At 39.7% G+C, this 13518-nt stretch overlaps 1 protein-coding gene across 2 annotated transcripts in view; it reads right to left on the bottom strand.

Moving 5' to 3' along the window:
* LOC128702531 (HMG box-containing protein 4) overlaps positions 1–13518 on the bottom strand; it is an 83583-nt gene that overhangs the window by 45438 nt on the left and 24627 nt on the right. Inside the window, exon 9 of one of the 2 annotated variants that reach the window (XM_070105330.1) lies at positions 5622–8706. The exons of the other annotated variant lie outside the window; for it this stretch is intronic. Coding sequence (XP_069961431.1) covers positions 6921–8706 — 1786 coding nt within the window. The 3' untranslated portion in view covers positions 5622–6920. Of the gene's footprint in view, positions 1–5621; positions 8707–13518 lie in introns of those variants that run through there. 2 annotated transcript variants of the gene reach the window in all.

The raw sequence follows: 13518 nt of genomic DNA, 5'->3' as shown, positions 1-13518 counted from the left end.
GATAAACGGATCACCTATCACAAAGCTAACAGAGGGAAAATTCTTAGGAATCCACCTCGATAATAGACTCAAATTTCATACACATATACAACAAATTTCTAAGAAAATTTCCAAGACCGTAGCCATACTATCGAAGATACGGTACTATGTTCCACAGTCAGCCCTCCTGGCCCTATATCACTCTCTTATTTACCCCTATCTCACCTATGGAATTTGTGCATGGGGCTCAACAACAATAAACCATCTCAGACCACTAATTACCCAACAAAAGGCTGCAGTTAGAATGATAACAAATTCTCACTACAGGCAGCACACTCCACCAATATTCAAAACACTCAACCTACTCACCATACAAAACATCCATACTTATTACTGCACCTATTACATACATAGAACACTTAACTCTGATATTAAGCCTCCCCTCAAACATCTCCTTGCCAACCTCAACAGAACACATGACCATAACACAAGGCACAGATCACTCTTTGATGTTCCTCGTGTCCATCTCACGCTATGCAAAAACTCAATGCACATAAAAGGCCCTAAAATCTGGAATTCATTACCTGTAAATATAAAAGAAACACTACCTGTTTATAAATTCAAGTCTCTTCTCAAAGATCACTTACTCACCCAAAACCAAATAAATACTAAATAACTGAACCTTATAAATTGTATATCTTAAATGTTTCTCATAATTATATCACATAAATGGTAAACCCAAGACCCAATCTAACTTTGTTATTTTTTAAATACACTACCTAACAGAATACTCCATTCTACTGAATGTACAGCAATGCATGCAACCATATGACCTGTCTTTGTAATACTCATTTGTGCTTTATAGTTATCTGTTTACAATAATGTTTTATCACTGATTTCATCATTACTTAGTTAATCTTAAGTTAATTTTAAGCCAGCCCGTAATGCTATGCATACAAGTGGCTTTGGCATGTTGCTCTTACCTGTATTTTTTTTGTACTTCTGTATGCATGTTCAAATTATAAAAAAAAAAAAAAAAAAAAAATAAAACAAACTACAGTACAGGCGGAGATGCTATCCTATTCTCCGTCTTGAACTTAATTCTTTCAATTATAACTCTACCATACACTTTACCAGCGGCAAGTCTTACAGCTTACTTTCTGCAAGTTCAAGCCCCCACTTGCACCATGGTTTGCAATTGTGTCGTTTCAATTTCTTGAGTTCTAATCTACTGTTCTTCCCTCCTGCACCCACTTTCCTGTAACCACAAACTTCTGCTGAACACTCTAACACTACATTTTTAAACCTACCCCATACCTCTTCGACCCCATTGCCTATGCTCTCATTAGCCCATCTATCCTCCAATAGCTGTTTATATCTTACCCTAACTGCCTCCTCTTTTAGTTTATAAACCTTCACCTCTCTCTTCCCTGATGCTTCTATTCTCCTTGTATCCCATCTACCTTTTACTCTCAGTGTAGCTACAACTAGAAAGTGATCTGATATATCTGTGGCCCCTCTATAAACATGTACATCCTGAAGTCTACTCAACAGTCTTTTATCTACCAATACATAATCCAACAAACTACTGTCATTTCGCCCTACATCATATCGTGTATACTTATTTATCCTCTTTTTCTTAAAATATGTATTACCTATAACTAAACCCCTTTCTATACAAAGTTCAATCAAAGGGCTCCCATTATCATTTACACCTGGCACCCCAAACTTACCTCCCACACCCTCTCTAAAAGTTTCTCCTACTTTAGCATTCAAGTCCCCTACCACAATTACTCTCTCACTTGGTTCAAAGGCTCCTATACATTCACTTAACATCTCCCAAAATCTCACTTATATCTGCATGGGGAGCTACCACAACTTTCCTACAACACATCGTGATAACATAATTCTACTGTAAGATTTCAATTTCAACATCGTTCCAGACCACAGAACTCTTCTCCAGGCTGAGGGACTGACCACCTCAAATACTTTTTCTCTAAGGTTGGCGGACTGTTTACATCATCTTTAATTCACTACTACCACTGCTTCCTCTCTATTGCTAAACTCACAAACTAGTACTTAGTCACTTAGCCATAATACCAACTTACCTCATAATTTGTAATATTTTAAAGTTAAGAATTAATCTAAGTCTGCCCGAAATGCCTAGCCATGCTAGGTGTTCTAGTGGCACCCTCTGTAATTAGTATTTTACTACATGTAAACCACACAATAACCAAATTCTGTAAACTCAGCATTGTAATCCTTATAGAGAATAAACTTTGAATTGAATTTGAATTTGAATTTGACTAAAGGCTACTGTGTAGGCTAAACGCTTCATCAATAAAGATACCCACCTGCTGCAAGTGTGTTATCATCATCAATATTTGCAAAGTCTGTTGATGCTATAATTTCACTCATCAATTTTATGCTAGATTTATGTTTTATTAATAAATTATTATACATAAGAACTTAAGAAGGAACACTGCAGCAGGCCTGCTGACCCATGCAAAGCAGGTCCATGTCCTCCCCAAGCAGGTCCATGTCCCCCCAAGCAGGTCCATGTCTCCCCCAAGCAGGTCCATGTCCCTCCCAAGCAGGTCCATGTCCCCCCAAGCAGGTCCATGTCCCCCCCAAGCAGGTCCATGTCCCCCCAAGCAGGTCCATGTCCCCCCCAAGCAGGCCCATGTCCCCCCCAAGCCGGTCCATGTCCCCCCCAAGCAGGTCCATGTCCCCCCAAGCAGGTCCATGTCCCCCCCAAGCAGGCCCATGTCCCCCCCAAGCAGGTCCATGTCCCTCCCAAGCAGGTCCATGTCCTCCCCCAAGCAGGTCCATGTCCTCCCCCAAGCAAGTCCATGTCCCCCCCAAGTAGGTCCATGTCCATATATATACAGTAGGTTCTCTTTTAAACCTACTCTATATATAGCAGTATGAATATTGGAGTGCAACTGAGAAAAATTGCGGTGCAACTAATTTTTTTTGCATTGCAACTGTAAAAAGTGTATCTAAAATTGAATAACATGTGCAATAAATGCAGTTTCACATGTATCATTTTGGACGTAATTTTTAAATTGCATTTACAGAAAGGACAGGTGGAGATACGTTGCAGTTTTATAACTGTAGTGCAGATGCACCTCTTTCAAGACAGTGATGGAGTGAGTGATGATGAAAGTGTTTCCTCTTTTTTGGGTCACCCTGCCTTGGTGGGGAATGGCCGACATGTTAAAAAATACAATTACAAAAAAAAAAAAGAAGTACACTTCGGGTTTTGTATGCCCTAGTTGGAGACGATTCTTGGAGAAAATTGTCTATAAAATGTACTTTTTATTAATACTTTTGGGCATCTGGAATGGATTAATTGGTTCCGTTCCAGACACAAAATTTTATAGAGAATTTTCTGCAACTAGGACATACAAAAACTGCAGTTCCATTGTATATAAAGGACCGTTATACAGTGCAATTTTTATATTTACTGAAAAGTCAATTGAAAATAGAAGATACTACAAAGATCTTTTTATGTGCTGTTTATTGTTGGATTTAGTTTCCAATCATGTTTATTGTTGGATTTAGTTTTCCAATCATGTTTATTGTTAGATTTAGTTTTCCAATCATGTTTATTGTTGGATTTAGTTTTCCAATCATGTTTATTGTTGGATTTAGTTTTCCAATCATGTTTATTGTTGGATTTAGTTTTCCAATCATGTTTATTGTTGGATTTAGTTTTCCAATCGTGTTTATTGTTGGATTTAGTTTCCAATCATGTTTATTGTTGGATTTAGTTTCCAATCATGTTTATTGTTGGATTTAGTTTTCCAATCGTGTTTATTGTTAGATTTAGTTTTCCAATCGTGTTTATTGTTGGATTTAGTTTTCCAATCGTGTTTACAAAAAGACTGCATTACAGGTAGACCTCGACTCACGATGGTGCTACATTCTGACGAACCCATCGTAAGTAGCTAGTATCTTAAGTTGAATATGAATATATGCTAAATAGTTAAATAACTAGTATCACTGAATAAGTAAATAAAGAAATAATTATTGTAACTAAATACCATTATTAAAAAGTAAATATATGAATACAAGTTACAAACTTGTTGGGTAATTGCCTTAAATTTCATCCCCATTGTAAAGTTGAAATATCATAAGACGAACCATTGTAAGTCAAGGAGCACCTGTATATTCAAATGGAAGCTCTAAATTGTAAGGGTCATACAGAGCCTTAGGAAGTGGAAGAGGCCAGTGGTTAACACAGTGACCTAGAGTTTTACAACTCACTTCCCGTGGATTCAGGACGAAGCCTGATCTCTAAGATGAGAGATCAGATTTCACCCAAGGAATCAGAGGGTAGTTATGGTTCCTTAGATCAAGAGCCCTTCACCGGCATCAAGATTAAAGGGTATCAGCAATGAAAGACCACTGAAATTTTGACGAGGGAATATCCCTTGCCGTTTAAAATTAAATACCGGGCCCCATGGAGTGTGCGTGAGAGGCAGTAGTGACCAGAGCACAATTCATGGTATCCGCCCCCAAGATAACCCAGCTTGGGGGAGATTTGGCCCCCATTTATTACAAATCAGGCCAGGTATAATGTAATCATCAGAAATATACAGTACTCACACCTGGGGTGCTGGGACATGCAAGGTTCCCAAGGGAAAATGTCCAGACACGCCACACTCATCGACACTGTGGATCCGCAAGTACACACAAGTTCGATACAATACAGTAAGTCCTCAACTTACAAACACATTGAGGACCTGTATTGTATATAATAATAATATAATGATGATATACACAATAATATAATAATGATATTATACACAAAGTGTCTAAGTTGGGGAGTTACTGTAATGCCGTATATGATTTTGTAGATAAATGATTCGGAGAACCAACAGGAAGATGAGCTGGCCACTTATGCAACACTTGGGTAACTTTACTGTGTGATGAATGGTTTGAAAAACCGACAAGTTGAAGATTGAGACACTTATGCAGCATATGGGAATCTTTATTCAGGAAACGTTTCGCCACACAGTGGCTTCATCAGTCCAATACAAAGAGGAAGGCGTAAGGAGAGGAGGAGAATGAGGTAATCAGTCCCTCAACCTGGAGTCGATGTGTTCAGTCCATCAATCTTGTAGAATGTACAGCATAGGGCCGTAGACGTGGCTTATATACTGTAGTGAGGTGACGTGAAGCAGATGGAGGCGGGGTCATAGTGGTACCATCCACTAGTCGAAGTAGGTCTTCGTCCAAAGGTTGAACAAGTGTCGAAGAATTCTTTGTAACAAGACCCCATGATGCTGCCATGTCTGACAGTTGTGATGAATGGTTTGAAAAACCGACAAGTTGAAGATTGAGACACTTATGCAGCATATGGGAATAAAGATTCCCATATGCTGCATAAGTGTCTCAATCTTCAACTTGTCGGTTTTTCAAACCATTCATCACAACTGTCAGACACGGCAGCATCATGGGGTCTTGTTACAAAGAATTCTTCGACACTTGTTCAACCTTTGGACGAAGACCTACTTCGACTAGTGGATGGTACCACTATGACCCCGCCTCCATCTGCTTCACGTCACCTCACTACAGTATATAAGCCACGTCTACGGCCCTATGCTGTACATTCTACAAGATTGATGGACTGAACACATCGACTCCAGGTTGAGGGACTGATTACCTCATTCTCCTCCTCTCCTTACGCCTTCCTCTTTGTATTGGACTGATGAAGCCACTGTGTGGCGAAACGTTTCCTGAATAAAGATTCCCATATGCTGCATAAGTGTCTCAATCTTCAACTTTACTGTGGAAATGTATCACCAGCCAGTGGCTTCTTCAGTCCAATGCAGAGAAAGGTGGAAGATGAGGAGGAATTTGAGGTGATCAGTCCCTCAGCCTGGAGATGATGTAATCAGCCCATCAATCTCAGGGGACTGATCACTTATAGCCTCAAATTCTTCCTCATCTTCCACCTTTTTCTGCTCTGGACTGAGGAAGACACTCACTAGCATAAAACATTTCCACAATAAGGATATCTAAGTGTTATGCAAGTGTCTAACTCATTATGCATGAGTTTCTTGCAGTTTAAATACCATATGTTATGTTGTTGCTTTCTTTCTTAACACTACTTAATACCCAGTAATCAGATAATTTGCTGGGAGAAACATACTCAGCTGAACCCAGGAATCAGATAATTTGCTGGGAATCAGAACATTTGCCAAGAGAAACATGCTCAGCTGAGTCCAAGAATCCAATAAACATACACACACACACGCGCTTTAAAATTCAATCGTAACAGACTTGGGATTTTCCAATGTTCCACTTTCAACTGAGACTCCATTCTGTCTCGGAGAGTTGCAAGATGATTCAGCAGTTCCACATGTGGTGTTTACCCACAAATGGCACCTTCAATTTCCTCTACACTCTGCACTGTCAATACTGCTTCCACCTACCTCACCAAAATTATTATTGTAATCATTACAAAGCACTAAACCCACAAGGTTTATACGGAGCTGTTGAGAACCATAAGAAAAACAGAAGGAATTTCGTCTTTGCCTCATCACAATTTTACTTTCATATCGTTTATCAGATCCCATTTTACAAACCTCATTTTGGTACATTGTTTGCATACATATAAACACTAGGAATACTTTGTCTACTTCACAGCTTAGGTTCAAAGCAAACTTGTAAATGGTCATTTCTTGCAAAGAAAATAGTTATCCATAGAAAGTAAAAGTATTGCTAGGTATTTATGATCATAAGGCAGCTGCTGCTGCGATGATTGTTCATATTTCATGTCGGTGGATGTAAGTCAGCCGGAGATGGTGTCAGTGACTTATTTGTACCGCAAGTCAGCTGGAGATGGTGTCAGTGACTTATTTGTAACACAAGCCAGGTGGAGATGGCAGAAATGACTTAATTCTAACACAAACCACCTGCAGATGGTGTTAGTGAGTTGGTAACAAAGTTGACCTCTGAGACTGCACGTTACTGGTATTAATATTATCGTAAACAACAGACATGTCAAATGGAACAAGGCCACACTTCTCGAAGGCGTCCACGGAAAATTCTGCTTCTTGGATTTTGTTCCAAGCGTCGAGGAATATTAACGGAAAGTATTTCTGAGAGAGGTCCTTTCCAAGAGAGATTTCGAAGATTTTCAAACTTCGGTCGTACTGGTAGTGGAACTTGCCCAATATTTTCAAAAAGGGGTCTAGAATATTGAGAGGACTGTGGTAATGAGAGAAGAGTATTATCCCTTCTTCCTGGCAGAAGGTGGTAGCCTCCAGGCTTGCATGACAAGGGTGACCATGGAGGAAAAGCAACACTGGTTTTTCTATCTCATTTTCTATAAGCTCGGCATTGAAAAGTTTTAGCCATGTTAAGAATAGTAAGGGGTCCAACTGCCCATTTCCAGAAGCACCGACATGGAACTGCGACTGTTCGAGGAAGTCTTGGTCAGACCACAAGGGCCTATCAAAGCCGTTCTGCAGAAATAAAGGCTTCAAGCAGAAGCCGGCAGCTGAGAATGTCACCATCACACTTATCCCCTTCTGGTTCTGACCCACAAAGCTATACGTGTTCCTGCGACCTCGGAGAATTATGACCTCGTTCCTGATGTGGGTGTGGGAGAGGAACATCTCGACGCAGTTGAAGACTCGCGACGCATTGTTCTTCACCAGGAATGTCTCAGCCGTTATACCATAGTAGTTTGTCAGGTGTTTCTTCAGCATGGTCTCCCAGTTCCTCACACTGCTGTTTGTTATCATGCCCCAGTCTTCGGAGTGCACCAGCTTCTCGCCAAACACTTCCAAGAAGTCGCAAATGCCGGTTGGAAATGACGAGAGACTGAGGTACTCCTTAACATAACATATGTCCTTTATCACTGGAAGACGCCCCATTTTCCGCATGCGCAACATCCACTCGAAAAATTTGTCACTGTCAGAAATGCACGTAATAAATTTTAAGTATGTCTGGAAATAATTTATATTGTCCGGCATCGACTTCAAGTTAGTCAGAATTTTCATGTTTCTCTCAAGTCTATTTTTGGATATGCAATAAAATTCTGAAACTTGGTCCCACGACATAGAGTTGGAGAGCAGCTTTTCAATCGCAACTTCAAGAATATCTAGACAACTATCACTATTTTTAGTTTTTATTTCTCTGAAGATTTCACCTATTGTTTGTGGGCACTGTTTGGGCTCGGCTTGGGAAACATATTTCCCCGCCGCATCTCCCACCACAACAGCTTTTGTGATCTCCGGTACATCACCATTTTCATGTATAATGATGGTGACTGGCGTAGAGTCTGCACTAAGCTCTGCCTCCAGAGTATCTTCCCATTGGTTGGCCGTTTCAAAGATTACACCTATGTTTGTCACTGTCTCTTCTTCTTCGTGTTTCTTTATCACAACAGTAGCAGCTGCGTCTGTCACTCCTTGACGTTTCTTTTTTGCAACAGCAGCAGGTGCGTCTGTCGCTCCTTTGCGTTTCTTTTTGGCAACAGTAGCAGCTGCATCTGTCCTTCCTTGGCGTTTCGCTTTTGTAACAGTAGCAGCTGCATCTGTCGTTCCTTGGCGTTTCACTTTTGCAACAGTAGTCGCTGCATCTGTCGATCCTTGGCGTTTTGTTTTTGCAACAGTAGCAGCTGCGTCTGTCGTTCCTTGACGTTTCTTTTTTGCAACAGTAGCAGCTGCCTCTATCGCTTCTTGACGTTTTGTTTTTGCAACATTTCTGCAAGTTGGAAAACATGAGAAAGGACTTAAACATATAAGCGTCCCAAAGAAAAATATAAAAAATAAATTTCTTTGTAAAGTACTTATCATTATACAAGAGGTCCCTAACATATACAAGAGGTCCTTAACACATACAAGAGGTCCCTAACATATACAAGAGGTCCTTAACATTTACAAGAGGTCCTTAACATATACAAGAGGTCCCTAACATATACAAGAGGTCCTTAACATTTACAAGAGGTCCCTAACATATACAAGAGGTCCCTAACATTTACAAGAGGTCCTTAACATATACAAGAGGTCCCTAACATATACAAGAGGTCCTTAACATTTACAAGAGGTCCCTAACATATACAAGAGGTCCCTAACATTTACAAGAGGTCCTTAACATATACAAGAGGTCCCTAACATATACAAGAGGTCCCTAATATATACAAGAGGTCCTTAACATTTACAAGAGGTCCCTAACATATACAAGAGGTCCCTAACATTTACAAGAGGTCCTTAACATTTACAAGAGGTCCTTAACATATACAAGAGGTCCCTAACATATACAAGAGGTCCCTAACATATACAAGAGGTCCTTAACATATACAAGAGGTCCCTAACATATACAAGAGGTCCCTAACATTTACAAGAGGTCCCTAACATATACAAGAGGTCCCTAATATTTACAAGATGCCCCCCTAAGATACCCAAAAAAAAAAACACAAGAATAGAAGAGCACTGCAGAAGGCCTACTGGCCCATGCTAGGCAGGTCCTCCTCAAATTCAGGTCCTGGAGTATACCTAGAGAGGGTTTCTGGGGTCAATGCCCCCGTGGCTCGGTCTGAGACCAGACCGAGTCCAAAGTATTTTCACCAATGTTTTGACCTCTTGACCCTTTTTCAATGTCCCTAACATACAAATGGTCTCTCATGAACAAATAAATAGCATTCCTTATTTTTTTAACTTACAAATGAATTGTTTGTGGAGAAAATAATGACACAAAAGAATGGCTATACACAAATTGTAAATGGTTTTGTAAATGGTCCATTTACAAGCTTGTGTGACACATAAATGGACCATTTACAAGCTTATGTGATATGTAAATGATCCTTTTCCAAGTCAGTGTAACTTTGTAAATGGTCCAAGTGGAACCAAAATGTCATCGTGAGCTTCTCTTTCCCATGTGCATATTATATGTGTATTGTTCCAGTCATGGTATTATGCCCTTTTCTTCTTTAACTCTTAAACGGTCCAAACAGATCGACGTTCAAATTCGTAGCTACAAAAGTAGATCTACCTTTTTTTAACGTATTTTCAAATATAACAAAAAAAATGTAGATAAAAGTTTTTTTTTACACGTTTTCAAATGTAAAACAAAAAAGAAGATCTATATTTTTTTACATACTTTCAGATGTTGAAAAAACGTATATATACGTTTGGACCGTTTAAGGGTTAAAGGATGGCTATGTTTCGCAGATGTTTGTGCTGTGGCTCGGCAGCTGTAGACCTTCATATGCACCAGCAAGGACAATGATACAGTAAGTCCTTGATTTACAAACACATTGGGGACTTCCTGAATTATTCATAACATTGATAATAGAGGAAGTCTTCAACTTACGAACACATTGGGGACCTTCTGTATTGTGTATAATAATGATATAATAATGATATTATACACAATAATGATTTTTTTTTCAACACGTCGGCCGTCTCCCACCAAGGCAGGGCAACCCAAAAAAGAAACACTTTCATCGTCATACACATATAATCACTGTCTTTGCAGAGGTGCCCACATAAGACAGCTCAGATGTCACTTCAAGCAACCAATATCCCAAACCCTTCCTTTAAAGTGCAGGCATTGTACTTCCTACCTCCAGGACTCAAGTCCAGCTAACTGGTTTCCCTGAATCCCTTCACAAAATATTACCCTGCTCACATGGTTATAATTATGACCATAATTTTTAAGGGGGTGGAACTGTAAGCCAGCAGAAGGCCTCGGTCAGATGACAAAAGCTCCAATGGTGGATCATCATCCAACTAAGACATGTGTTGGGAAACACTTGTCCTATATCCTGACGAACCTTACCTAACCTAACCACTCCTATCTAACACACACATGCCTGCTGCATGTCCAGGCCCCTTGCACACCAAACCTCTCTCACCCCTCCCTCCATCCTGTCCTAAAATGACCCCTACCCCTCTTCCCCTCCACTACAAATTTATATACCCTCCAAGTCATTCTACAGTGGACCCCCGGTTAACGAACTTTTTTCATTCCAGTAGTATGTTCAGGTGCCAGTACTGACCGAATTTTTTCCCATAAGGAATATTGTGAAGTAGATTAGTCCATTTCAGACCCCCAAACATACACGTACAAACGCACTTACATAAATACACTTACATAATTGGTCGCATTTGGAGGTGATCGTTAAGCGGGGGTCCACTGTATTCTGCTCCATCCTCTAAGTGACCAAACCACCTCAACAATCAATCTTCAGCCCTCTAAATAATACTTTTTGTAACTCCACACCTCTTCCTAATTTCCACACTATGAATTCTCTGGATAGTATTTACACCACACATTGCCCTTAGACATGACATCTCCACTGCCTCCAACTGCCTCCTTGCTGTAGCACTTACAACCCAGGCTTCACACCCATATAAGAATGTTGGTACCACTATACTCTTGTACATTCCCTTCTTTGCCTCCATGGATAACAATAACAATGATACAATAATATTATAGACAACACAGAAGATTCTCAACGTATTTGTAAGTCAAAGACTCACTGTACGTACTGTATGCTTATTGTATATGTTTACTGTATATGTCTTAAACCTCTGACTGTTTTGGTCATATACAGTGGACCCCCAGTTAACGATATTTTTTCACTCCAGAAGTATGTTCAGGTGCCAGTACTGACCGAATTTGTTCCCATAAGGAATATTGTAAAGTAGATTAGTCCATTTCAGACCCCCAAACATACACGTACAAACGCACTTACATAAATACACTTACATAATTGGTCACATTCAGAGGTAATCGTTATGCGGGGGTCCACTGTATATACATCTTACGAGCCAGTGTTTGGGACGTATATATACTCAACAATTCTAGCGGCTTCAAATCAAGCAGGAGAAAGCGGTAGGCCCACATGTGAGAGAATGGGTCTGTGTGGTCACTGTGTACCATATAAAAAAAATCCTGCAGCACGCAGTGCATAATGAGAAAAAAAAAAAACTCCGACCGTTTTTTGTAATAAAACGCTGACTTTGAGGTGTATTTTCGTATAGTATTTATCGTTGTATTCTCGTTTTTATGGTCTCATGTGATAAAATGGAAAACATATTACAGAGACAGAGATGATATTGATTAGTTTCACAATGAAATCAACCTTGAAATTGAGCTCAAAGTAGCGGAAATGCTCGATTTTTACTAATGTTCAAGAGTAAGCAAATCACACCACACGTCCAATACACATCAACTGGGGAGTCTAATATTCTTTCACTAGTGCACTGATATTATATATACCATTTTTACAATAATGCGTAACAGTAAATCTTCTATTTTTTGTAAGAATAAAAAATCAAAACAGAAAGCAATAGTAATATAAGAGGGGCCTAGAGACGTGACTAATGAACAGAGGATATGTTATTTTAGTGCCAAGAATGTCTGCATTGTTTATTCTGGACCCTATTTGGAAATTGGCATCTTTTTTAATTTGCGTGAAATTGGCCAAATTGCCAATTTCTGACCACTTTATTGGGTAGTTCAAATCGGTAAATGGGCGGTTTCTTGTACTCAACTGATAGAAAAAATGGAGTTCTAAAGAAATAGCTATGAGTTTGGTCAACTGGAACAACGGAACTGGCCAAAAATAGGGCTCAAATTGGCAAAATCGTCGATGCATACATGTCGCCGAGACCGCTAACTCTGCGGGACCGTAATTCCGTGAGTTTTCGACCAAATTTTGTACTTTTGATGTCATTACCATCCGGAAAAGATTATCATTTCATAAGAAAAAATAATTTTTTTTTTCCAAAAATTTTGCAACATAGGATGACAGTTTCAGAAAGGGGCTTGCAACAGTCAAAGGGTTAATATAGCATATGTTTATTTTAGAACATTCACCTCTGGGGTTACTGAAAGCAGTGAAGAGTTTTTACGAGGATAGTGAGGCTCAAGTTAGAGTATGTAGGAAAGAGGGAAATTTTTTCCCAGTAAAAGTAGGCCTTAGACAAGGATGTGTGATGTCACCTTGGTTGTTTAATATATTTATAGATGGGGTTGTAAGAGAAGTAAATGCGAGGGTCTTGGCAAGAGGCGTGGAGTTAAAAGATAAAGAATCACACACAAAGTGGGAGTTGTCACAGCTGCTCTTTGCTGATGACACTGTGCTCTTGGGAGATTCTGAAGAGAAGTTGCAGAGATTGGTGGATGAATTTGGTAGGGTGTGCAAAAGAAGAAAATTAAAGGTGAATACAGGAAAGAGTAAGGTTATGAGGATAACAAAAAGATTAGGTGATGAAAGATTGAATATCAGATTGGAGGGAGAGAGTATGGAGGAGGTGAACGTATTCCGATATTTGGGAGTGGACGTGTCAGCGGATGGGTCTATGAAAGATGAGGTGAATCATAGAATTGATGAGGGAAAAAGAGTGAGTGGTGCACTTAGGAGTCTGTGGAGACAAAGAACTTTGTCCTTGGAGGCAAAGAGGGGAATGTATGAGAGTATAGTTTTACCAACGCTCTTATATGGGTGTGAAGCGTGGGTGATGAATGTTGCAGCGAGGAGAAGGCTGGAGGCAGTGGAGATGTCAT

The sequence above is a fragment of the Cherax quadricarinatus genome, chromosome 98 (genome assembly GCF_038502225.1).
Source record: "Cherax quadricarinatus isolate ZL_2023a chromosome 98, ASM3850222v1, whole genome shotgun sequence".
Taxonomy (NCBI): domain Eukaryota; kingdom Metazoa; phylum Arthropoda; class Malacostraca; order Decapoda; family Parastacidae; genus Cherax; species Cherax quadricarinatus.
This window is presented reverse-complemented; position numbering and strand designations above follow the sequence as displayed.